This window comes from Rana temporaria, chromosome 11, assembly GCF_905171775.1.
Source record: "Rana temporaria chromosome 11, aRanTem1.1, whole genome shotgun sequence".
Taxonomy (NCBI): Eukaryota; Metazoa; Chordata; class Amphibia; order Anura; family Ranidae; genus Rana; species Rana temporaria.
This window is the reverse complement of record NC_053499.1, coordinates 121,230,562-121,256,916: the sequence shown is the minus strand read 5'-3', so window position 1 is coordinate 121,256,916 and position 26,355 is coordinate 121,230,562. Positions and strand designations below refer to the sequence as shown.

At 42.8% G+C, this 26,355-nt stretch overlaps 1 protein-coding gene across 2 annotated transcripts in view; it reads right to left on the bottom strand.

The window, feature by feature from the left end:
• Window positions 1-2,509: 2,509 nt before the first annotated feature.
• The window catches only part of BSCL2 (BSCL2 lipid droplet biogenesis associated, seipin), a 55,055-nt gene continuing 31,209 nt past the window's right edge, over window positions 2,510-26,355 (bottom strand). For both annotated transcript variants that reach the window (XM_040328998.1, XM_040328997.1), the window contains exons 8-10: window positions 23,706-23,775; window positions 5,090-5,152; window positions 2,510-3,380 (exon numbers count right to left, since the gene is read on the bottom strand). In XM_040328998.1, coding sequence (XP_040184932.1) covers window positions 3,226-3,380; window positions 5,090-5,152; window positions 23,706-23,775 — 288 coding nt within the window. In that variant the 3' untranslated portion in view covers window positions 2,510-3,225. The remainder of the gene's footprint in view (window positions 3,381-5,089; window positions 5,153-23,705; window positions 23,776-26,355) is intronic.

The following is a 26,355-nucleotide window of genomic DNA, read 5'->3' as shown; positions in this document are numbered from 1 at the left end:
CAGTCGTGCGAGTCACCTTGTAACAGCTGTACTGTAAGGACACAGATCTATGACCCTGTGCAGGAATCTCACTGCTAAAACCTCCAAGAGCATTCCGTAAAACCTGCGCTTTACAATGCATTACACCACATTACACAAACATGCAAACTATGGCACAGTGTGTTGGACTGGCACTTTCCCGGCAGTGAGCCAAAAGACAAACCATTTATTGTGGTGCCCTGCATTTAAAGAAATGGCAGTTGTGGTTTTTAGTGCGTTAAGCTGCACTACTAGATCATTCTAAAGGAAAGCTGTACTGAAAAAATACAACAGCAGACTTTGCAAACCTCATCTCTACCCTACAGCCAGGAAACTGGTATTTACATAAGAGATGGTTAACATTCCTACTCCCTCTGTACAGATTTTCTTTAACTTAAAGCGGAGATTCCGCGGCTAATCGTTTTTTTGTCATCATTCATTCTTTTTTTTCTGTTCTAAAAGAATACTCACTGTTTTGCTGTCTTTACGCATCTGCTGTCCGATTTTATATAAAATAACAACTTATATAAAACGAAGAAGGACATTTTCATTTTGCTTGTGGGCACTGTGAAGCCCACAAGCAGTCATTTCCTTGATGTAGTGAATGCTGGGAGCAGCACACACCACTCGATCCCGCGAGCAGCGCTGAAAAAAATCAGGGTTGCCATCGCAGCGGGCGACGTCGTTGAAAGTTACCGCCCCGTTGTGATGTGAACCAAAACCACGATCTCCTGGGAAGCCTGAGACTTAGCTCCCAGGAGACAGTGCGGTGTCAGGGAAAGGCAATAGGCACGCCCACTCCTGCGGGAGTAGAAGACAGGAAGTGCCCGAATATACAGCTGAAAAACGGTAATAAAGGCATAAAAAAAAAATAGTTTTGCTCATTTGCATATCGGTGCAATGCACTTGTGTGGATAATATTATGTTAAGAATGTGGGTGAACCTCCGCTTTAAGCTGGCCATACACTTCGTTTTTGAGGGCTTGTTTTCTTAGCCAGCAAGCTGAATAAAAAACAAAAATGATAAAATAAAACTAAACAAGGTGGATGGAGGAATTCCCCACACCCCTCATGCATTAGATTGTATTCTGTCAGCTGCATCCACTGCTGTTACGCTGGATTTTCTAACATGTCAAAAGGGGAAAAATGCCCCAAACTGATCCAAATTCATCGGGTCCCTGCTTAACCGGCCACATTTTGAACGGAACCGATCCCATCCAAACAGCAACTCTTATCCATATGGAGTCTGATGCCCAACCAGAAACCACACATTTAACAGAAAAAGAAAACAAAAACAACTTTATTGAGGTTTAGCAATATCGCCATACAGCAAATTTTGTGTTTACAAATTTACCTTTGGTTATTACTTACTTGCATATTGTGGAGTCTCTTAATAGACCATGCCTAGGAATGTTTATACTGGGAAATGTGAATAATATTGGCTACAGGTGTGTATTGTGTGCAGTGCTTGATAATTAGTAATATGTGTTTGACAACATCTGGTTGCCCTGCGTTTAGTAAAGGGTGTTAAGTACAGAGTAGCTTTATACTGAAATTCTCCAAAACAAATGTGATTATTCTAGGAGTGAGGCACAGGAAGCATTAATTTGATTGGATAGTGTAAGTAAGCTCTTATTCTTTATGACTGTACAGGTACAAGTAGAATGTACAGACTGTGACATGTGTGACCTTAAATTATCTTAAATTATGCTTTTTTTTTTAAGTCATAACAACCTGGTGTTTTTTTTTTTTTTATACACTATGAGCACCGATGTGTTCATACCCTCATGTCTGTGTCTGGGCTAGATTACGAATCCCAAGGTGTGGGTGTGCTGCATGTCTGCCAACTTGGAGAAAGGTGAGATGGAGGCAGGGAGAGACTTCCGCTACTCCAGTGTGGAATGTGTGCTGCTGGGCTAGGGTTTGTACATGTAGATTCATCATATTACACAGTATTCCTCAGGGTGATGGGTGGGGCGATAACATGGCTCATAACAAGATGACAGCACATAGGCACAGGGTCAAAGGGAGGTAACAAAAATGTAACTATGCAAAGAGGAGAGGACATATTTCTCTCCTAAACCCTGTAAACTTAACAGGAAATGTAAAAATAGCAGTAACAAACAACATTATAGAACAAATAAAAATCAACATAGAATAAATAAACAAAACAAAAAAAAAGAAAAAATGAAAAGTAACAGATAAACAAGTTCTAGCTTCTAAACCTTTACAAGGGTGTACGTGTGCATTAGTGTACTGTAATCCCTAAGGCTGCATTCACACCTGAGCGTAGTGTTTTGCAGCGTTTTTTACCGCAATTTGCCGCGATTTAACGCCGGCGTTTTTTACAGGTCTAGGGTCACCAATGTAAAACGCCCAAATTCGAGCGACAAAAAGGGGTCCAGAACTTGTTTGGGCTTCAGGCGTTCGGCGTCAGGCATTTTGTAGTGGAGATGTGAACCATCTCCATAGAGAATAATGTATTTTTTCCCCCTCTAGCGTTTTGGGGCGTCGCGCTTCAGGCGACAAAACGCTCAGGTGTGAATGCAGCCTAAAGCAGTAAAGATCCTCCTCTCTGTGTTATGTTTCAATAGAGGGAGAGCTGGTTGTTCTCAGTAGTTTAGATAACATGAGAGTGTTGCAGTTCAACAATAGGTGTAAATACATAGCATATATAAAGCTGCCCCTTAGACATAGGACATGGATGCTTAACCTTTTGCCCTCCAGCTGTTGCGAAACTACAAGTCCCCCCATGCCTCTGTCTTTGGGAGTCATGCTTAGAACTGTCAGCAACTTGCAGTGCTTCATGGGACTTGTAGTTCTGCAACAGCTGGTGGGCCACAGGTTGAGCACCCATGACATAGGATAAATGTCATCTCATGCAACGGTTTACATCTGGACAATGTTATCTATGGGAAGTCTGCATGGCCAGCTATCCAGTCTCCGTAAAAATCATAATTTCTCCGTGCTAAAGACGACATTGCAGGCATCTACTCGGTGCATAAACATGCTCCGCTGATATGTGCATGCATGTACGTGCCACCATCATTCTAAAAAAGAATTAATTGGCTAGCTCTTCTTGCCAGCATCTCGCACCTACGGGCAGTTTGCATTATAATTTAATATCCACTTAGCTATACCAGCACCATCAGCACCATCAGCCCTCTGAAAGGGTATAGGGTGAATGCCAAAGTCCAAACTTTATTGGTCAGTACCCACTACTCAGTGCACTCCTGTGACGAAGGGCAAAACTTTCAGTGGGCAGCTCGCTCCGAGCACCCATAGCTCCAGAGTCTTCTGTATCCACAAGGGAAGACTTTTCTTCACACTCTTCAGGGACCTCAGCTGCCTGGGAAGACCCATCTAAACACAACAGTGACATTGGAAATCAGTTTACAGATACCAATGAAGGGAATATACATTGGCATACTAAAACAAGATAAGAAAAAAACTAATACTATACTATTAAATCACAATAACCTGTGGCTGAACTGCATTCAGAAAATTAACCAGTCTGATGAAGGCATTAAGATGACTATGCTCTACAGTTTTTGATATTTCGAATAATGAAATAAGCTCTGAAACTGGATCTTCTGTGTGTAGTAAGAAACTATTTCATAAAAAAATTGATTATAGGGACATTGGGTAATGAATGTGTGTGGATTATTTTTGAAGAAAATGGAGATTTAGGCTGCATTCACACCTGAGCGTAGGGCGTTCGGTCGTTTTTTCGGGCGTTTTTTTTCGCGCGTATTCATGCTTATTTGCGCGTTTGCATACAGCGTCGTGCGACGTTTTTGTACTTCGGCGTTTCTTATTTTAGCCAATAGGAAAAATTATCATCTTTTCATCACTTGTTGCTATGTTGGTAGATTTTTTTTAATCTTCTGCATGGGCGACAAGTTCTATTGATTAAAGCGACGAAACGCCCATAGCAAACGCCCGTTGTCGCGCGATACGCTCAATACGCGCGTTTCCCATTACTTTCTATGGGGGGGAAAAAAACCGCTCAAACGCCGCTGTCGCGCGATTCGCGCGACAAAAAAAGGTCCGGGACTTGTTTGAGCTTCGCGCGACAGGCGTTCAGGTGTGAACAGTCACCATAGGGAATAATGTTAATTCTCCCCTCTGGCGTTTGTGAGCAGTGCGCTTCAGGCGTAAAAACGCCTAGGTGTGAATGGGGCCTTAAGGCTGGGTTCACACTGCTGCGAATTCTTTTGCGAATTTAAGCCGTTACGATCGCTCAAATTTGCAAGTCATTTAAATAACATTGTTTTACATTAGTGCCGTTCACATCAGTGCGGTGCGAATCTAAGCTGCGTGCAAAAAGGGTGCTGTGCGAGTTTGATCCGCGTGCAATGCGAATTCAGCTACATAGACTTCAATGTAAATCGTTCTGGAATCGCATTGATGGTTCACATATGTGCGAATTCCACCACACTACTCTCCACAAAAACCAGGAAGTACACAGGAAGTGAACACCTTTTTTTTTTTTTTACATTACGATTCCATTGGCTAGAACACCACAGCCATCAATCGCAGCTATGTCCAACTCCTGAAATTCGCTGTAAATTCACACCTCACACGACAAAAACTGAACAAATTTGCAGCGCAGCAGTGAACCTAGCCCAAGGCCTCATGCACACTGGATTTTTTTTTTGCAGGTGCTTCTAGGAGTGTGGAGTTTTTTTCCTGCCTCTAAAAGGCCCCCCCTTGCATGTTAGCCTATGTGTCCATGCACTTAGCAGTGTCCATGCTTTAAGCAGTTTTAGAGGCAGGGAAAAAAAAAAAAAAAAAAAAAAAAAGACAAAAACACTGCCAGTGTGTACAGGAGCAGCAGCGGTTTGACCGGAAAAAACGATTGACGCTACGAAACGCGCTTTAACACTAGGCACGTTTAGCGCTTGCGAGTTAATACATTTTTCAAAGGCCAAAATAAAGTATTATTCTGGCCAATGAAATTTTACAAGCGTCAGGCTTTTTTTCTGCCAAAACGCTGCTGCCGGGAGGAAAGGCTTTTTGGAGAGTTTGCAAAACATCCTGTGTGCATGAGGCCTAAGAATCATCCTTACCGGTATCTCTTTCTCCATCTTCACCATGCCCAAGAGTCTCTGCGTCTAGTGGACTATCTTCATCTGTAAAAATAAAAATTCCTATTAGAAGCCCATCTAGATATATAACATTTTCTGTTAGTACCTATTCCATCCTAATTAAAGTGCAACTAAAAAGGCATAAAAAAAAAAAACAAAAAAAAAAAAGAAGGAGAAAACATACACTTTTGGACAGGAGTTTAAAAGAATTACAACACCTCTAGATATCTATCTATCTATATCTATCTATCTCTCTATATATATCTCTATCTCTCTATATATATCTCTATCTCTCTATATATATCTCTATCTATCTATATATATCTCTATCTATCTATATCTCTATCTATCTATATATATCTCTATCTATCTATCTATCTATCTATCTATCTATCTATCTATCTATCTATCTATCTATCTATCTATCTATCTATCTCTATATATCTCTATCTATCTCTATCTATCTATCTCTATCTATATATATCTCTATCTATCTATATATATATATCTCTATCTATCTATCTATCTATCTATCTATCTATCTATCTATCTATCTATATCTATCTATATCTATCTATCTATCTATCTATCTCTCTATCTATATATCTATCTATCTATCTATCTATATACATACACACACACACACACACACACACACACACACACACACACACACACACACACACACACACACACACACACTATAGTGACTACACTTTATCTACTGAAATAATAGGAGTTCTCTTTTGGGTGTTAAATTATTTGATATTGCAGATTCATAGTAGTGCTGCACTATTTTTGTTTTAATTGCTTTGGATACCCTAAGAGATATCTAGTGTTCCAACAGCTGTGGGATCAGGAATAAGAACATAGCGCAGAACCAAGTATCACGCTGATCTGCATGGCATTTCCCATATACGGAAGCCAAAAAGCCAGGAAACTAGCATTTTCAGCAGGTGGTCAGCTATGATAAAACACAATATTTCTCTCAATTCAGCTTTTCTTTAAATCACAGGTAAAGGAAAAAAAAAAAAAAAGTTTTTTTTTTTTTTAGTCTTATTAATTTCTCCATGAGTTCTGTTGACCACAGAGATTCATAAATGATGATGCCAAGTGACCCATGTATTTACTATACAGGTTACCATTAATAAAACTGCACAATGTTGCCCCCCGAACTGTTCAAACAATATTTTACACACAATATTAACAGTTAACAATTGTATATATGCATTCCAGTGATGTATAAAAGTTATTGTCAATACTTGCCCTCCCTATTACATAATTGCAGAAATTTGGTTGGGCATACAAATTTCTCATTAATGAATCATTATATAAAGCACCAAAATTGCAAGATAGGGGAAATTCTTTCCACAGAGTCACAATTAAATTTACCTGTGCAAACAGGTCATACCTAAAAAAAGTATAAGAACAGTTTTGATGAAAAATAGCCTATGTTTAAAAAAAATTAAAATAATAATATTATATTATTATTAATACCGTAATAATAATAATAATAATAATAATAATAATAATCAGAATAATAATACTACTACTACTAGCTTTGGGTCCAATTTCCCAAAAAAATTATGAAGTTGAAAATGTTCTTGGCAATTGTCCTCAAGGCAATCTATTTTATGGTTCCCTTATGCATACTTCTAGATAGGATATGGATTTGCATATGGTTGTGGATGAAATATTCTTTGTGTAATCACATCATTACAAAACGTTTTTCCCCCCACTGTTTACAGTTTTTGGAACAAAACAGACACGCAGATAGCCCAGGACAGAAAAAAAAAAAAAAAAAAAAAAACTTTCCTAAGGAAAGCAGCTGTGGTGGTGAAAGATTTCTGTTCTGGGCGGTATTCGCATCTCATGTCTCTGTCCTGTTCCAAAAAACAGTAAAAGTGAAAAGGGAATGTGCGCATTCTGCTTCCATACTTGATAATCAAGGTTCAGAGACCAAAAATTAAAACATCATCATGCATTGAAATCTTAAAAGGTAAGAAGCAAACAGCCACAGGTTAAACCGTAAAGTACAAGTTCACCTTTACAGAAAATCTGTAAGGTGAACTTACACTCAGGGCTGATCCACCCTATAGGCTCACTATGCAAGCCGCTTAGGTCCCCGCAAAGCTGCAGTGGGCCCCCCCAAGTTACTAGAGGCCCCGCCTGGTGAGAAGTAATTTTCGGCCCCTTACCCCACTTCTCAACTCGCTGGCTGCATGGGAGAAGAGGTAAGAAGTCAGCATCCCCAGCTTCTCACTTTAATGTAAGATGTCAGTTCCGATAGCAGAACACCCCCTCCCCCCACTTCTCAACTGTAATATTTAATGTGACATGTCACTGTCGGCAGTGCCCCCCCCCCCCCCAACTTTAATGTGACATGTCATTTTTGGCAGCCCCCCCGCTTCTCAACTTTAATGTGACATGCCATTTTGCTTAGGGCCCCAAGGGAGGTCAGGATCGGCACTGCTTACACTGGACACGTCAGTTTCCTGATAACGTGTGTAACACGAAATGCATAGATGCTGCATGTCCGCTCTCCACTGACGTCATATCTGGATCTGCCGTTTTGAAAAACGCACACCGTGGCTGGTTGAACAGTGGGCGTATTTACCTCAAACTATACATGGCGGTGCCAACTTACAGCACATGTTAATGTAAGTATGCATTTCTTTATATGTTTGCTTGTTCTCCTTGCATACCTTTCCTCATGAGCTACATTACCCGATTTCCACTAAAGCTAAAGGAATCGTTTTCATCTATACTGCTCATTGAGACTCACTGTACATTCATATTTCGCTTTTTTGATATAAGGTTCTGGCGAGGGTGCATTTGTTATGCATCATTTATGGTGGCGCACTACTTGAAGGTTTATATCTGCTCTGAATTCTCTTCTTTTGTGAAGATTGAAGAATTTTATTTGGACTTTTTTTATGGTTATACTTTTTATTTTATTTTCCCCCGTTTGATGTGAATTTGACACACTGTTAATGGATGAAGGTTTATTATGAGATAGAGCCACACCATTCCATATACATTTCCAGTAAAACCTTGGATTGCGAGTATAATTTGTTCCAGAAATATGCTTGTAATCCAAAGCACTTGTATATCAAAGCAAATTTCCCCATAAGAAATAATGGAAATTCAAATGATTCGTTCCACAACCATTTATTCATAAGTCCTGTAGTTTATAGTCCATATAAATAAAAAAAAAAAATAAAAAAAAAAAGAAGATTATAGCAATGTGATAGGTTGCGTAACCATAAAATGTCCATCCACAAATGAAAGCCTCTACAAGGCGATTGGAAGCAAAATCCAGCAGGAGCCACAGAATATAAAAGAAGAAGAGAGGCGCCTCTAAATGTAGCAATATGTTGCTAAAATGTTGTACCTTCATTAAATGTAACCATATTGCTACACTCAGAGGCACCGCTCTTCTCTTTTACACTCAGTTGTGACATGACACTGCTTGTATATCAAGTCAAAATTTATTAAAAAAAATAAATAAATAAAAAAAAAAAAAGAGATTTTTAATACAGCTTACCTGTAAAATCTTTTTCTTGGAGTACATCACGGGACACAGAGCGGCATTCATTACTATATGGGTTATATGGAGTACCTTCAGGTGTAGACACTGGCAATCTCAAACAGGAAATGCCCCTCCCTATATAACCCCCTCCCATAGGAGGAGTACCTCAGTTTTGTAGCAAGCAGTATGCCTCCCAAAATGGTCCTCAAAAAAGAGGGGTGGGAGCTCTGTGTCCCGTGATGTACTCCAAGAAAAAGATTTTACAGGTAAGCTGTATTAAAAATCTCTTTTTCTTTATCGTACATCACGGGACACAGAGCGGCATTCATTACTATATGGGATGTCCCAAAGCAATGCTTACAATGAGGGGAGGGAGAACATCTCCAAGACAAAAGGATTTAATTTAGAGATATACTCAAATCATAATAAATCCAACTTAGTTGAGAAAAATAATTTTAAATTTAACTCAAACAAGAGGAGCCCCCGGAATCCGAGGGTCTCAAACTGCAGCCTGCAGCACTGCCTGCCCGAAGGCAGTATCAGTATTCCTTCTTACGTCCAACTTGTAGAATTTTGTAAACGTGTGGACAGAAGACCAGGTTGCCGCCTTGCAAACTTGAGCCATAGAGATCTGGTGGTGTGCTGCCCAGGAGGCGCCCATGGCTCTAGTAGAATGAGCCTTTAATGATACTGGAGGAGGCAACCCTTTCAAGCCGTAGGCCTGAGTGATTAATTGCTTAATCCACCTAGAAATGGTGGACTTTGCAGCTGCCTGCCCCTTCTTGGGCCCATCCGGTAGAATGAACAGCACATCTGTTTTCCGGATCTTCTTTGTAGCTTTAAGATAGGCCTTCATGGCCCTGACAATATCCAAGGTATGCAGCAACCCTTCCTTTCTGGAAGTAGGTTTAGGGAAGAAGGATGGTAATACCAAATCCTGGTTCAAATGAAAACTGGATATGACCTTCGGTAGGAAGGAAGGATGAGGGCGGAGAACGACCCTGTCCTTATGAAAAACAAGATATGGTTCCTTACAGGATAAGGCTGCCAGCTCCGAAACTCTTCTTGCGGAAACTATGGCAACCAAAAATACTAACTTCCTTGTCAGTAGAACCAAAGGAATATCAGCCAACGGCTCAAACGGTTGTTTCTGTAAACTTGACAGAACAAGATTTAAATCCCACGGACAAAGCGGGGATTTAACTGGAGGTCTAATACGTAAGACCCCTTGAAGGAAGGTCTTAACCAGCGAGTGGGTGGCCAGCGGCCGCTGAAACCACACTGACAGAGCAGAAATCTGTCCTTTGATTGTGCTTAATGCCAATCCTTTATCCACTCCTAGCTGGAGAAAACGTAATACTCTATCGATGGTAAATTTGCGAGAAAGCCATCGCTTGGACTCACACCAGCCTACATAGGCCTTCCAGACCCTGTAATAAATCACCCTAGAGACCGGTTTCCTGGCTCTGATTAGGGTAGAGATTACTTTCTGAGACAGACCTCTACCCCTGAGAATCAGGGATTCAGCTTCCAGGCCGTCAAATTTAGATGCCGTAAGGCAGGGTGGAGGATCGGACCTTGCGATAGCAGGTCTGGCCGTAGAGGAAGAGTCCACGGGTCTCCCACTACCATCCTTAAGATTAGTGAGTACCATGCCCTTCTGGGCCATGCTGGAGCTACCAGGATGACTGGTATGTGCTCCACCCGGATCCTGCGCAGCAGGCGGGGTAGTAACTGGAGCGGGGGAAACGCATAAAGAAGTTTGAACTGATGCCAAGGGCAAACCAACGCATCGGTTCCGCAGGCCATCGGATCCCTTGAGCGGGATATGAACCTGTCTAGTTTCTTGTTGAGTCTCGATGCCATGATATCCACGTCCGGCACTCCCCATCTTTGGCAGAGTGCTTGAAAAACTTGTGGATGCAGAGACCATTCCCCCGGCCATAGAGTCTGGCGGCTTAAGAAGTCCGCCTGAAAGTTGTCCACTCCTGGAATGAATATTGCCGATATGCAGGGCACATGAGCCTCTGCCCATAGGAGAATCAAGCTCACCTCTCTCTGAGCGGCTTGACTCCTGGTTCCCCCTTGGTGATTTATGTATGCCACGGCCGTGGAATTGTCTGATTGAATTCTCACCGGGAACCCCTGCAATTTTGACGTCCAAGCCCTGAGGGCTAGTAGAGCAGCTCTGAGCTCCAAGATGTTGATGGGCAACTGCTTCTCTGGCTTTGCCCAAGTACCTTGGCGAGTGCAACCATCCAAAATTGCTCCCCAGCCCGTCAGGCTGGCGTCTGTGGTCACTATCTTCCAAGCCACTGGGCTGAAAGACTTCCCCTTCAGTAGATTCTGAGGGTCTAACCACCAACACAGACTTTGTCGGACTCTTGATGAGAGCGGCAACGGGATATCCAAGGCCTGTGGCCTTCTGCTCCATGCTGACAGGATGGCTGCCTGTAGGATGCGAGTGTGGCTCTGGGCGTATGGTACCGCCTCGAATGTGGCCACCATCTTGCCTAGTAACCTCATACATAGGCGAATAGTCGGTTCTTTCTTGCTTAGAACCAGTAGGATTAATTCCTTGATGGCTTTTACCTTCCTCAGAGGTAGGAACACTCCTTGTTGTTCTGTGTCTAATCTCATGCCGAGATATTCCAACTGCCTTGTGGGCTGGAAAGCTGACTTTTCTCGATTTAGGACCCAGCCGAACCTCTCGAGGTATTGGACCGTGAGGGCCACTGCTCGCTCCAAGCCGGGAGACGAGTGGTCTATGACTAGGAGGTCGTCCAGGTATGCTAGGATCGTGACCCCTTGGATCCTTAGCTTGGCTAGGATCGGAGCTAGGACCTTCGTGAACACCCGGGGGGCCGTAGCCAACCCGAAGGGAAGCGCCACGAATTGGAAGTGACGCAAAGCCACCATGAAGCGTAGATATCTTTGATGTGGCTGATAAATTGGAACATGAAGGTAGGCATCCTTTATGTCTATGGACGCCATGAAGTCGTCCTTCTGGAGTGTGGCAGCTGCTGACCGCACGGATTCCATCCGAAATGAGCGGATCTTTAGATATGCATTTACCATCTTTAGGTCCAAAATTGGCCTGACATCTCCATTGGATTTTGGGATGATGAATAGGTTGGAGTAGAAACCCAGCCCCTGTTCCAGGACTGGTACCTCTACTATTACTTCCTGGGAAAGTAGATGATCTAATGCCGATCTTAATGCGGCTCCCTTTTCCGGATCGTTTGGAATCCTCGACTTCTGGAAATGAGGAGGAGGAAACCTTAGGAAATCTAATTTGTAGCCTGTGGCCACGGAAGACCGTACCCACTCGTCGGGAATGCTGGCTTCCCAAATCTCTGAAAAGAGTCGCAGCCTTCCCCCCACCTTCGTGGGTGGGGGCGCCCCTTTATAAGGTTGGCTTGGGGGCTGGTTTTGCTGGTTTGCGAAACCACTGCCTTTTGCCTCTAACAGCCTGTCCTTGTGATTTGCTGTTGAAGCCGAAGTTTGCTTTTGCAGGAGGCCGTCGATACTGCTTGGCATTAGAGGGCCCCTGCCCAGGGGAATACTGTCGTTTAAACGCAGGTCCCTGAACCTTCTTCTTAGTTGGCAAGAGAGTACTCTTGCCGTTTGAAATGGTCTGAATGTATTTATCTAGGTCTTCTCCGAAGAGTCGTCCTCCATGGAAGGGGAACCCTACCAGGAGCTTCTTGCATGGGGGCTCAGCCTCCCAGCTTTTTAACCATAAGAGTCTTCTCATATGGATAAGGGATAACGATAAACGTGACGCTTGCTGGATAGAATCCTTGATTGCGTCTACCGTAAAACATATGGCCTTAGGGACATCCGAAAATTTTTCTGCCTGCTGGGCCGGAATAAGTTTAAGCATCTGCTTAAATTGATCCGATAATGCTTGAGCGACCCCAATCGCAGCCACAGCTGGCTGTACTACTGCCCCTGCAGTAGTGAAGGAGTTCTTAAGTAGTGCTTCCAAGCGCTTATCAACTGGATCCTTGAACACCTGTATGTTTTCTACAGGGCATGTTAACGATCTGTTAACACATGAGATGGCTGCGTCCACTGCAGGAGTAGCCCATCTTTTGGAAAATTTTTCTTCCATAGGATATAGGACAGAGAACCTTTTAGGTGGTAAGAAGATCTTATCTGGCTTGTTCCAATCTTGGAACAAAATTCCCTCTAATAGAGGATGGATCGGAAACACAGCATTGCTTTGAGGCGCCCTCAGTGAGCCCAAAGCTGAAACCGTCGATACCTGGAGATCTGGTACTGGCAAGTTGAATGCCCTATGGACCAAGTCCGACAATCCTTGAATCCACCAGCTCTTCCTCAGGGAGACTGCCCCAGACTCCTCTGTATCCGGATCTTCGATCCCTGAACCTACTTGGTCCTTGTCCAAGAGGTCGTCCAATTCCCCTGAGGAAAGGACCTCCTCTTCTGAGGGTCCGCGCTCGGGCGACGGAGATCTATTCCGCTTACTGCCCCGCATAGCTGCGGCTATCATTTTACCCATGCTTTTCTGCATCTCTTTTAAAGAGGTGAGTAATACCTCCTCCGTGACCATCTTAGGGTTGGACTGACCCGCGTCAGCTCCAGCCCCAGATCCCGATGGCCCCAAGGCTCCCTGTGGGGAAAGCAGCGGCATAGCTTTGTCCGAGACCTCAGACTCTCTGGGGGAATCCCCCCTCTTGTACCCTCTGACCCGGATGCCATGGTACAATACCGAGGTACACCTGCTACCTATTGGTATTTGGAACTATAAAAGTTAATTGCCCAAACACCTGTTTGGGGGATAAAAAAATGCTTCCTCTCCCCTAGATGACCTTTTTTTTTTTTTTTTTTTTTCGTTTTTGTTTCAAATCCAGGAAAGAAAAAACATTCTGTCCCCCTGAGTAGTATTGCAAAGAAAAACTATGAGATGGAAAAGAAACAGCCTATTTCTAGGCTTGAAAAACAGTCCTCTGAAGACTGCAATATCCTTTCTGGCCACTGTGTGTCCTCGGCGCCCCGTGCTGCCGCTCTGGTCTTTCTCCTCAGTTCCAAAGTATTGAATGGAACAAACAAGGAAGGGCCGCCCCTTCCTTAAGCCACTGACCCGCCCTTCCCCCCCCAGCAATCTCAAACAGGAAATGCCCCTCCCGACAGGGGGGGGGGGTTGGAACAGGGAGGAAGGGACCTCTCTGTTCCAGCAAACTGCAGCCTGCAGCCTGGAACCATGAGGAGGTCAGCGTTTTGCCTGCTTTGCAGGCTCTGAGGAGGAAGACTGAATGGAGCATCGCCTGGAGGCTTGCAGGTAAGCACAGCTCTCTGACACACACATATATTTTTATATAACACAGGCCCCACTCAATGCTTTTCCAACACTACAAGGGAGGTCACATCTTATGGGGAATAATAATTGAGGGGAGAGTATTTTGTCTGGAAGACCTAAAAAAGTTGCCAACACCCCTGGTTTAAGTAGGAAAAAGGAGAAATTCCCCCAGGATGGGGCTTTAACGGCAACAAAAAAATAAATAAATGAAGAGAATATAGGGTATTCTAAAATTTATTACATGAGAAAATTCCAAAAGAAAATGAAAAAATACAGTAGTTTAAAAACAAGGTTCATCAGTGGGTGGTTTAGTATATTCGCAGGGATGGGTTCAGGCCCTACGCGTTTCGGGGTTCCGTCCCTTCTTCAGGGGCCAGAGTCCGTGCGAGTTATTATACTGTATATAATAGAGATTATGATAAAGTAGATTACAAAATTGTGTACATATACAAGAAAAGAAAAAGCAAAAGATTTAAAATCTGCACAATATATACAAAACACGTACCAATCACCACATATATGGGTCGTGAGGACCGGAGAGCATCAAGGTACCGAATCCCTAAGGTGTATAGGGAAAAGCTGATAGGGACACAAAAGAGGTCCCAGGACTCCTAGAGGGCAAACCCTGGGCGAGCAGGAGGGGGTGTGAAAATTACACACGTGACTCCTGCAACAAAAAAAAGATTTATGTATTTTATGTATATCAAGAGTAATTGGAGTAAGAGTGTGCATAAAAAATGAATATAAAGGGGGGCTAACCTGGCAGGGGGCTTAGATGGCTTGGGAACAAGACATGATAGCAATTAGTAAAAAAGTAGAGCTATGGTTCCAATCATCCAAGGAGAACCGCAACGTAGCCACAGGGAAAAGGTCTTAGTTATAGTTGGTGGGCAAAGCTCCTAAAAGGAAGCACAATAATATGTGGGTAAGACTTATGCTGATCAGGTAAAATATGGGAAAAATATATATATAACATAAGGGAAAAAGTGCTCAAGTGAGTTACCTTGAGAGTCTGGACCAGCTGTATAGCTGCAGAAAAGCAGGGAGTAAGCCGGCAGAGGTCCCAGAGATCAGGAGAAATGGAAAGTGTACTGACACTTGTTTAGTCCAAGGCTCTACAAGGGACACAGTATGGAGTAAAAGAAAATGTTTGTTTTAATGATGCCATCAGGAGGACCTGGGAAGGCAAAGCTCCATAAGTTTTAAAAATTAGAAGAGCCACTCACCTATTCGGAGGATCAGTCAGAGATGACCAGGGTCATCCAGCGCTGTCAGAATATGGCAGCGCTGTGATTAAATACCCAGTGGACGGTGTGGTAAGGGGCAGAAAAGGTAACGCCCCCTCTATCTGATTGGAGCCGGAGGACGCGTCTCCGTGTAGTCACGGAGATAGGGAGTGTAGCTTGGTGGGCGTGGGGGGCGGCGACGAACAGCGTATGACGTCAATACGTCTGCTCGTGCCGCACACCGCCCAAGCAAGGGCGGAAGTTAGCGCGAGACCTGGCGACGGTGGTCAGCGTGTGACGTCACCGCGCCCGTTCCGAACACGGACCGCCCAAAGGAGGCGGAGGGGTAGTAGGCAGGCAGGGGGGAGTGTCTGTGATCAGAGATCACCACAGGAGCGTGATATACACAGCAGACTGTGCCGTCAAGGGGCGCCCAGCAAGACGCAAGATCAAAAAATTATTAGGTGTGATCAAAGATTAATAACAGCAATAAGGGAAATGTAGCCAAACCAATGCCTAATCCAGGGGAGGAAGAAACAAGGGTCAAAATATTAAAGTTGTAAAATATGTGAGTGCGGATGGGGGTCACCAAATGATGGTGGCCACCATCCTAAATATGAATATCAGTATATGTGTATGCATATACATAAACGCCCAATCAGGTCCAGGGAAGATGGATTAAGCAACGGCGATCACCTCACTCGAAGGTGAAGTGTAGTCTCCCCCAAATGCTGGGGGAGAAAACCAATTCACCGTGCTACACCAGATTCCCTGCTGACGCTCAAAAAGACCCTAAGGTCACAAGCCACAATGCGGGATGGACCAGGGTCTATGTATGCCAATCCCCCCGGGGAAGAAAGCCAGGAGGTAGGCATACGTGCGCCAGGCCCTAGGAGAACAGCAGCACCCCCCCACACAAACCCCCCTCCTCCCTCCCCCCTTCCTAGAAAAAAAGGGGGGGGAGGGAAAAAAAAGAGGGCAGGGGGAAATAGTATCGGCACCAATGATGCACACACGACCCTCAGGGCCCGAGGTGAAGGGAAGGGAGATGACATACGGGGGGAACTGATCACAATGAAAATACAAACAGGAACAATACCCAAAAAGTACAAGCAGCAATGGGGTCCAAAAGGAAGTACATAATGAAGAACAATTAGCAATGAAATAACAGAGAGCATCCTAGAACATATTTTAAACAGCCATATCATAAGTGTGGACCTAGTTAACGGGTACCCTTAGTGATGTAGAGAAATGGTAACAAGGGACCTCAGTCTTTTTCACAGCCTCCAGATGCAAATCCCTCCAAGAACGGTCTGAAGCTAATCTGATCGTTCAAACCTGGGGGGCTGTTTGCACATAAGTTGGCAATCCATCGGGTTTCGTGTTGAAGGAGTATTTTATTCCAGTCACCCCCCCTGTTGTTTGGGTGGATCCTGTCCAGGATAAGAAAATTAAGTCCCGAAAATTTGCCTCCATGCTGGAGCAGTACATGCCTGCCTAGTGGCAAATCTGGATTAGCTGTCCTCATAGAGTGTATGTGTCTTAAAGCGCGTATATGAAATGATAATTTTGTTTTACCTACGTAAAATCTGTCACAACTGCAGGTAAGTAGGTATACCACACCTGCGGTTTTGCAGTTAGCGAAGTGTCGAGGCCGATACGGACGACCATTGGGTAGGAGGACATTGCCTTTGGTGTTCATGTATTGACAAATAGAACATCCCCCACAGGTAAAGGTCCCACAGCGTTTACAGGGGTCCTTGCGAAAGGTACCCCTGAATTCGCTGGAGACCAACTGGTCCCTAAGGGAGGGTGCCCGTCTATAGGTAATGGCTGGTTCAGCTGGAACGAATGGACTCAAACTCGGGTCAACATATAAGAGGTGCCAGAATTTTTGAATGATGGATCTAACTTGTTGGTGCTGGCCATGGTATTTAGTAATGATTCTGAGGGTGTCATTGGTGGTCTCCTGTTGTTCATTCTGCTTAAATAGCAGGTTTTTTCTGATCTGTCCGTCTGCACGCTTGAATGATTTTTTTAAGGATTTCTTAGAGTATCCTCTTTGTAAAAGTCTATCTCTCAAGGCGGAAGCTTCGGATAGGAAGACTTCCTGGTTGGAGCAGTTGCGCTTGAGGCGCAAGTATTGACTGTAGGGGATGGACTTGATAAGTGCTGCTGGGTGCGCACTAGTGGCATGCAACACAGTGTTGCCCGCAGTAGGTTTTCTGTATAAGCCCGTGGACAGACTGCCCTCAGAGTTTTTAGATAAGAGAATATCCAAGAATGCGATTTCAGAATTACTGCTGGAAACGGTGAACTTCAAGTTAAACTCATTGGAGTTCATAATAGTCATGAACAAATCAAGTTCGGCAGTGGACCCCTCCCACAGCATAAGGATATCATCAATGTATCTAAACCAGGCAGATACATGATGAATCCATGGCCTAGCACTCCCACTGGAAAGAAAGGAGTGCTCCCACTCCCCCAGGTACAGGTTGGCATACGATGGGGCACACGAGGTCCCCATCGCAACCCCCTGCACCTGGAGGAAATAGGAGCCATCAAATGAAAAGACACCATGTTCGAGAACGAATTCTAGTGCCATGACAAGAAATTCACCCAGCTTTCGATCTCGTTGGAAAACTGGAGAGATTACATGTCTGATTGCTGCCACCCCAAGGGTGTGGGGGATGGAGCTATACAGAGCTTCGACATCAATGGCTACCAGTAGTGTGTTCATTGATATATGTAAAGAGTCGATTTTTCGTAATAGGTGAATGGTGTCCTTGATATAGGATGGAAGTTTGATTACAAAAGGCCGTAAATGTGTATCAATAAAAATGCTGAGGTTTTCAGTGAGAGCGCCATTGCCCGATACAATTGGTCGTCCTGGTGGGTTAGTAAGACTTTTGTGGATCTTAGGTAGACAATAAAAAGTTGGTATTCTAGGATATTTAGTCCGAAGATATTCCCAGGTATCCTGATTAATCGCACCTTGGGCGAAAGCTCCATCAACAAGCGCATAAAATTGTATTTCAAATTTAGAAATACTTGGTAAGGATATTGACCTATACCACTCTGTATTAGACAAGATTTTTTGACACATAACCTTATACTGATCGTTGTCAAGGATAACAATATTTCCACCTTTGTCAGCTGGTTTTATAGTTAGCGAGTGACAGTTTTTGAGTCTGTTGAGGGCTTCGTTGTGTTGACGAGTAAGGTTACCATAATTTCTTGGTCTTTGGATTTTTTTAATTTCGGCAGAGGTCAGAGCGACAAATGCAGCTAAATTAGGATTAGTAGACAGTGGGGGAAATTTATCAGACTTATTTTTGAGAGGACAAATTGCCCTCTCCGAGGTGTCTGAGAGTATTTCTTCCAGTGGAAATGCTTCAAAGTCAAGTGTGTCGATGAGATCAATGGGGTCCACGTCATCTGCCAGAGATAGAAGTAAATCTAGGTCTGCCTGATGCTGTTGGTTCACAGACGTTGAGGTTTCACATCTGCGTTTGGAGTATAAACTTTTTAGTAGGAGTTTGCGAGCGAAAAGATGTAAGTCTTTGGTAATTTCAAACGTATCTAGTTGAGATTCTGGACAGAAGGTAAGGCCCTTAGCCAGTACCATTCTCTCATCCAGAGATAATTCGTAACTGGAGAGGTTGATGATGTCCCCGCCTGGAAGGCAAGTGTCATCATCGACCCCCCCAGGAAGATCTAGGTGTTCAGTGCTGCGTGTGGAACCTGAGGAAAAAACCCAGTGTCACTGGTTTCTTGGATAGTGGACCGCAATCCCTCATAGGTGGACTGTGTATTTAAATGTAAGGGATTTGTGAAGCAAGGATAAAGTTCAGTATGACGTACGGGGAGACTGCCCTGTTCGTCTGACATAGCTGCACCACCACCAATGGTGTGGGGCATGGTATGTTGCACCGTACGTTTGTAAGGAGCGGTTATATCTTCACCCGACAGGGGTCTTTTGGGTTTTAAGTTCCTATTCCTGGACGAATTTTGAGGTACAGTTGTGGGCGGGATATTGGGCTGAGGTTTTGGCCCTTTCTTGGTATTAGGCCTGTTCATTCCTTTATTGAAGTTTTGCTGAATAGGGTATGAGGATTGCCATCTATAGGCATTCCCTTCTTGGAAGGATCTTTTATCCCTCCAGAATTTTTTCTCTTTATTATACAGGTTATCAGTGATTACTTGATCAAGGCGACTTTTTATCTTTGTCTCATGATCTTTAAAAGTAGGAAGTGCCAAGAAAGGTTTTAGTTTTATATAAACCTCGTCAATATCTTTTTCAATTTGTCTGGATCTGGTTTTATATTCCTCAATAAGAAGCTTCATCATATTAGCGGTGCAATTTTGTAAATTTTCCTCCCACTTGGCACGAAACTCAGGATTGACATTGTCAAGTGTAGGAAAAATTTGGATTCTGAGGCCGTAGGGGTTAATGTTATCACGTAAATATTTTTCAAAGCTTTCGACGTGCCAGAACAGGGCCGCTTTTTTCTCTACCAACCGGCCCAATTGGCCACAAAGAGAGGACATTTCAGACTGAACGGCCTCACCCTTGTGATGGTTGGCAGAGTAGCCCTGCATCAGATCGTCCCACTCCTTTCCTTGAAACATGGTGAAGGACACGGAGAAGAAATAAGTGTGCAGATAATCAGTACAGTACTTTTCAACACTAACACAAAAAGATAATGAAAACGAAAATAGGTAAATCTTTATATAAATTGATCAAAAGAGATATAGTTAGGTCAACCTAAAATACTACAGGGGGACGAAAAGGAGGTAAATCCGAATTCGTGGGTATTTGCTACCCTAGACATAGAAATTGAGGGGAGAGTATTTTGTCTGGAAGACCTAAAAAAGTTGCCAACACCCCTGGTTTAAGTAGGAAAAAGGAGAAATTCCCCCAGGATGGGGCTTTAACGGCAACAAAAAAATAAATAAATGAAGAGAATATAGGGTATTCTAAAATTTATTACATGAGAAAATTCCAAAAGAAAATGAAAAAATACAGTAGTTTAAAAACAAGGTTCATCAGTGGGTGGTTTAGTATATTCGCAGGGATGGGTTCAGGCCCTACGCGTTTCGGGGTTCCGTCCCTTCTTCAGGGGCCAGAGTCCGTGCGAGTTATTATACTGTATATAATAGAGATTATGATAAAGTAGATTACAAAATTGTGTACATATACAAGAAAAGAAAAAGCAAAAGATTTAAAATCTGCACAATATATACAAAACACGTACCAATCACCACATATATGGGTCGTGAGGACCGGAGAGCATCAAGGTACCGAATCCCTAAGGTGTATAGGGAAAAGCTGATAGGGACACAAAAGAGGTCCCAGGACTCCTAGAGGGCAAACCCTGGGCGAGCAGGAGGGGGTGTGAAAATTACACACGTGACTCCTGCAACAAAAAAAAGATTTATGTATTTTATGTATATCAAGAGTAATTGGAGTAAGAGTGAGCTTTTCCCTATACACCTTAGGGATTCGGTACCTTGATGCTCTCCGGTCCTCACGACCCATATATGTGGTGATTGGTACGTGTTTTGTATATATTGTGCAGATTTTAAATCTTTTGCTTTTTCTTTTCTTGTATATGTACACAATTTTGTAATCTACTTTATCATAATCTCTATTATATACAGTATAATAACTCGCACGGACTCTGGCCCCTGAAGAAGGGACGGAACCCCGAAACGCGTAGGGCCTGAACCCATCCCTGCGAATATACTAAACCACCCACTGATGAACCTTGTTTTTAAACTACTGTATTTTTTCATTTTCTTTTGGAATTTTCTCATGTAATAAATTTTAGAATACCCTATATTCTCTTCATTTATTTATTTTTTTGTTGCCGTTAAAGCCCCATCCTGGGGGAATTTCTCCTTTTTCCTATGGGGAATAATACATAGAGAGCCATCCTATCTTTATGATATGTGACTAGTTTGCCAGATGCAGTGCATAACTTTAGGCATGTCCCCTGTGACCCCCCAGAAAAAAACCTGCTAAGAACCAAGTTCCGCAAGTTTTCCCCTCACTTACCTGCTCCATGCCGCAGGACTTTGCCAAGCAAGAGGCCCAATCTTCCCCCATCTCCGTGGGGATGTCTAGACCTTCAGGCCCTGGGTTCCTATGAAGGATCCACTGTCCTGGGCCCATATAGCACCCTGGCAACAGAAAACATTAGGCACCCAAAGGTTTCTAAGTTCTGGGCCCAGGGTCCAGCTCTCTAAAAAGAAAAGCATTATGGGCTATACCCCAAGGGTTTGGGGTCCGGTTACTGACCACTTTAGCGCTGAGGCTTTTTTGGACAGAACCGGTAGCTCACCTAATCCCAAGGATGCGGAGGCAAGCTAAACCATGACTAACACCTAAGACACTGGCGTAAAAACTGAGGTACTCCTCCTATGGGAGGGGGTTATATAGGGAGGGGCATTTCCTGTTTGAGATTGCCAGTGTCTACACCTGAAGGTACTCCATATAACCCATATAGTAATGAATGCCGCTCTGTGTCCCGTGATGTACGATAAAGAAAATTAAAAATTACTTGTCTTGCAAAACACTCTCAAACCAAGTTGCTCTCAAACCAAGTTGCTCTCAAACCAAGGTTTTACTGTATTCACAAATTGAAGTGGTCTTATCCACTCTTAAAAAGGGAAAGCTTCACTCATATGTTTTTAATTGAATTTTTTATTCCCAAATTCTTGGCGCCATCACTTGTCACTTTATATTTTTACACTGTTTTTTCCACTTTCCTACACCATAAAGCAAGGCAGGCACTTACAAATTACTCTAGCCATCTGGTTTAGGAGTTTAGATCTTTTTTTATCTTAGTAACCTTTGCAGCTGCAGAAACTGAGATAATGTGTTGTATAGCTATTAACTGGTAATAATAAAAAATAATAACAGCCGCCTGTCATTCAAGAAAAGCCTTTGTTTGGCCTGAAATGTTGCATAAAAAGTGCTAAACCTAAAAATAAAACTTTTTTTTCCCTTCATCGAGTAGGAAAGGATTAAATCTCAAGTCAAAATATATTTTGCTGCATGTCCAGCTGGTTAAGATTTCCTTTCACTTCCTGTTTTGGAGACACAAAAAGGAAATTGGAGGAAATCGCTTGAAAGTGAAAATCCCAATTTTAGAGAGTCATCAGAGAAGAGATGTCTCCCTATTGGATAATTATCCCTCTAATAATAATAATAATAATTCAGAATGTTAAGATTTCACTTTAGTTGCTATCTTGATGACAGTGGTCACCAAGACAAATAGGATGGATGAAGTCCCCTTGTAACTGGATGGTCTCTGTTAAGATGATTAGAACACCAATGCTGTATCACATTTGACTGTATGTACATGAGCTGCATGGTTGTATACAATTGCTTATTGGAATAATCTACTTAACCTGGCTTTGTCATTTTTTTTATTTTGTACATTTAAAGAAAAAAAAAAAAGAAGGAGGAGGGATGATTCTTAAAAGAACAGCAGAGGCACAGAGCAATAAACACTTGGCAAAGCGTCTATATTATCCAAAACATAAAAAATGTCTTTAAATAAACTAAAAGAAGCAAAGAGTGTACTAAAACTGGTGAAGCTTAAAGAGTATGATCCTGCCACCTAGGGACTATATCACATATTACACTGCCAGAAATTGAGCCTCATATCAAGCCATGTATGCTCCTGCCCCTGTGTACCCCCCTTCACGTACCAGAGCAATTAATGCATTTCCGGTAAAGGCCTTTTGATTCGGCAATCATTTTTCCATTACTTAGAATACCAAAGTTGTACAAGCAAGACCACCTTTTGGCTGTAATGTCTTGCAAATATTCTCTCTTAAAAATAAGTCATTTTTATTTTAAATTCGGTGATTTGCCCAAATCTTCATTGACAATAACCTTGTTTTACACTGGCAGAGCAAGCCCCATGCAGAAAGAAAGCCCTGGGTGCATGAGCTAGAGACAAGGATCCTGGAAGAATTTCTTATTAAATAGGTCTCATATACCCAAGGTCTTTAACTGGTAAAAAGGGAATGATTGGAACCACTGAACTTATGCCACTGTAAATGTGTTATATGTGCTGCCAATGGCTAAACATGTACTCTATACCATTCGACCATTTAATACGTGGCACATTTTACATCCACCCTTCCCAGTTTAAGCTTGGTGTTTTTAGATGATGAATCACATAACTCACCATTGAATTCTATAGGAGACCTGTACAGTGAGGGAGTATTAGCTTATGCCTTTTTAAATGCCTTTTACTATTCTAACACAACTATAGCTGACTTCAGGAAACTGCTGAAGCCAAAAACAATGAAGTCACATGCACATTGCCAAGAATATTTTATACATCTGTATTAAGGAACATATCTTCACATGGTAAAGATTTAACAGTTTGATATTTATTTTTTTAAATATTTATGGCATTTTAAACCAATGCAATGCATACCACTGATTTCTGTAACAGGACAATGCAGCTCCAGCATACCTAAATACCTTACCTGTCTCAATGGATCTTTGTCCTTGAATCTCTGTTGTACCAGTTTCAGTGCCGCTTAGCCCTGGGTCAGCCTGTAGAAAAAGTTAAAGCACCAATAAGATGTCAGTTTCTAAGGCATATATTTATAACTTCACACTTTTGCCCAAACTTCATACATTTTCTGATTGGATTCAATAGGGGAAAAAAAAGTATGGATTCCTGGGTGAAAGTCTTAAGAATCCTGTGTGACAATATTAACATACATACCCCTAAAGCCTCATTGACACCGGCACTGTCAATCCTGTGTTTATATGCATTCAGAAGACATTTCTAAAGGCATGCAATGATTTTTTTATTGGTGCCATTCACACTGTGCATTTAGGTGGTTAGTTTAGCTGCATTTATAGACAACAGAATACGCCTGGGATCTGAGTAGAAACTCTAAATGCAGCTAAACACATGTAAATGTGGCTAAAAAGGAGTCTAAACAGAGCGACCAGGAGAAACAGGTACAGCATTTGGCCCCACTGCGGCCAGTCTGTCAAAGTCTATGGCAGGCTACAGCTGGATGTTTCACACATATGGCACTTTCCATTTAGGGACAAAGGTCTGGTTGTTTATACTTCCCAAATAACTTTTGTTGTTTAGAAAAGCTAAAAACTCAGGAGTGCCAGTGTGAATGAAGCCCAAGGTTACATTTACATGTGCATTTAGAGACATATAGCATATTCTTGCGTATGCGAAGAGACGCAGCTGGGAAGCCTGTGCAAAGGCAATGACAAGCTGAAAGAAGTATCAGCTGTTTGCATGGATTCACACATCCAGCAGTTACTTGTTTTTAGGGACAGTTGTCTGACACTGGAAACAGACAGGTTGCATCCAGGGTCAGACATACCCCAACTGCAGATGACCCCCGGATGTGTGGATACATACAAATAGCTGTGGCTCCTGTCAGCCTGCCATTGCTTTGTACATGCTACCTGACTGCAGTTGTTTGCATACACTTATGATCCTAGCTATAAAAATCCTTTGGATTCTTGCTGCAAAAATCCAATGCAAGCCCCTAATTACCTATGTAGCTGCTTTTGTATGGGATAATGTACCCGATGATACAAATGATAATGGATATTAAGATTCAGCCAAGAAAAATTCTCATAAGTGAACAAAAGACTAAAAGCCTAGAGAATATATGAAGTTTAAAGAACCCCAAGGTTATTCAAACATCCATAATTCTGTGCAGAGAGGTATGTTACCCTATAATACACACAGACTGGCAGACATTGCTAGACAGAGACTGATGAACAGATCACACTGTGATATGAATACACAATGATGTACGCAGACAGCGACCAATGTAGACTGACCGCCCCTCCGAATGGCCTAATTAAAGAAAATCTAGGCTCTATCAGTGGAATAAAAGCCAAAGTGAATGACATCATGACCTTTATGGAAGGAGCTTACTGTGGCAGTGGGCGGGGTCAATATTTGACAGGGATTATAATGCTCCGTGTATAAACAGAACGATCTGATGTCTGAAGATGCATATAGAGCCAATCTGGATGAAGTTTATTATAAAATTATAAAAAGGATTCCACTGATCAAGCATAACAACCTGTACAAATGGGCTTTTTATTTCTTTAGAACTGCTTTTCCACCTTTCAAGTCAACGGGAGTGCAAAAACAGCTTGAAGCAGTTGGACTCTGCTTAGAAGGATGTTGAATGCACCTGTAAGGAAATTTATGCCCTGTACACATTATCGGAAATTCCGATGGCCTAAAATCCAATGGAATTTGTCGACCAACCAAAAACGCAGTGAAATAATTTTCTTTTGAAAATCAGAAAATGTGTGCGTTGTGACCCAATGGCGCCACCATCGATTTCGGAATTCAACCAACCAAGCCTTCAGCTTCACCTCATGTTGCTACAGAAAATAATTTGTGGCTGGAAAACTTTATTTCGGGGAATTTTTTTCCTTGCATATTTCTTTTTCAAGTTACATTTCTCGCATGATTCTCCCATCATTGATTAGAAAATCGTTTGCCAAAAAATTTCCAACAAGTCTGATTACTCAAATTCGATGGCCGCACGAAAATCGGCTGTTGCTGCAGCCCACTAATGGTGCGAAATACGAACGGAAAAGCGGTGCGTCCTCACTTGTCCCGCTGTCTCCTGGGACCAGTGTTTCTCCCAGAAGACAGCGGGGGGCGGGAAGGGGCGTGACTCCCACAGAAGTCTATTCCTGGAAGTGGGTGCAAATAATACAGGTATCTGTACCTCCCTCCCCCCTGAAAGGTGCCAAATGTGACGCCGGGTGGGGGCGGGGGGTGGATGCGGGCAAAGTCCCAAAAAGCGGAGGTTCACTTTTTGTGTGGACCTCCGCTTTAATGATCTCAGAAGAGTCCGATTTCAAAACCAAGGGAATGCACAAGCTACATCACTGCCGACACAGGCCTTTAAAAAAACATTTCCTTACAGTCATGGTGCAGCATGTTCACTGCACACTGACCTCTGAACAAAAGTATGTCTGGGGTTCTAAATGCTCCGCACAGCTAAACAAGCCCAGAAAAGTTTGCGATGAGATCAGTATTTAGTACCACAAGATTGAGGCCACATGATTTGTACCCATTCTCAGATTTGACAGCTGCGATTACTCTGTATGTATCCTGAGGAA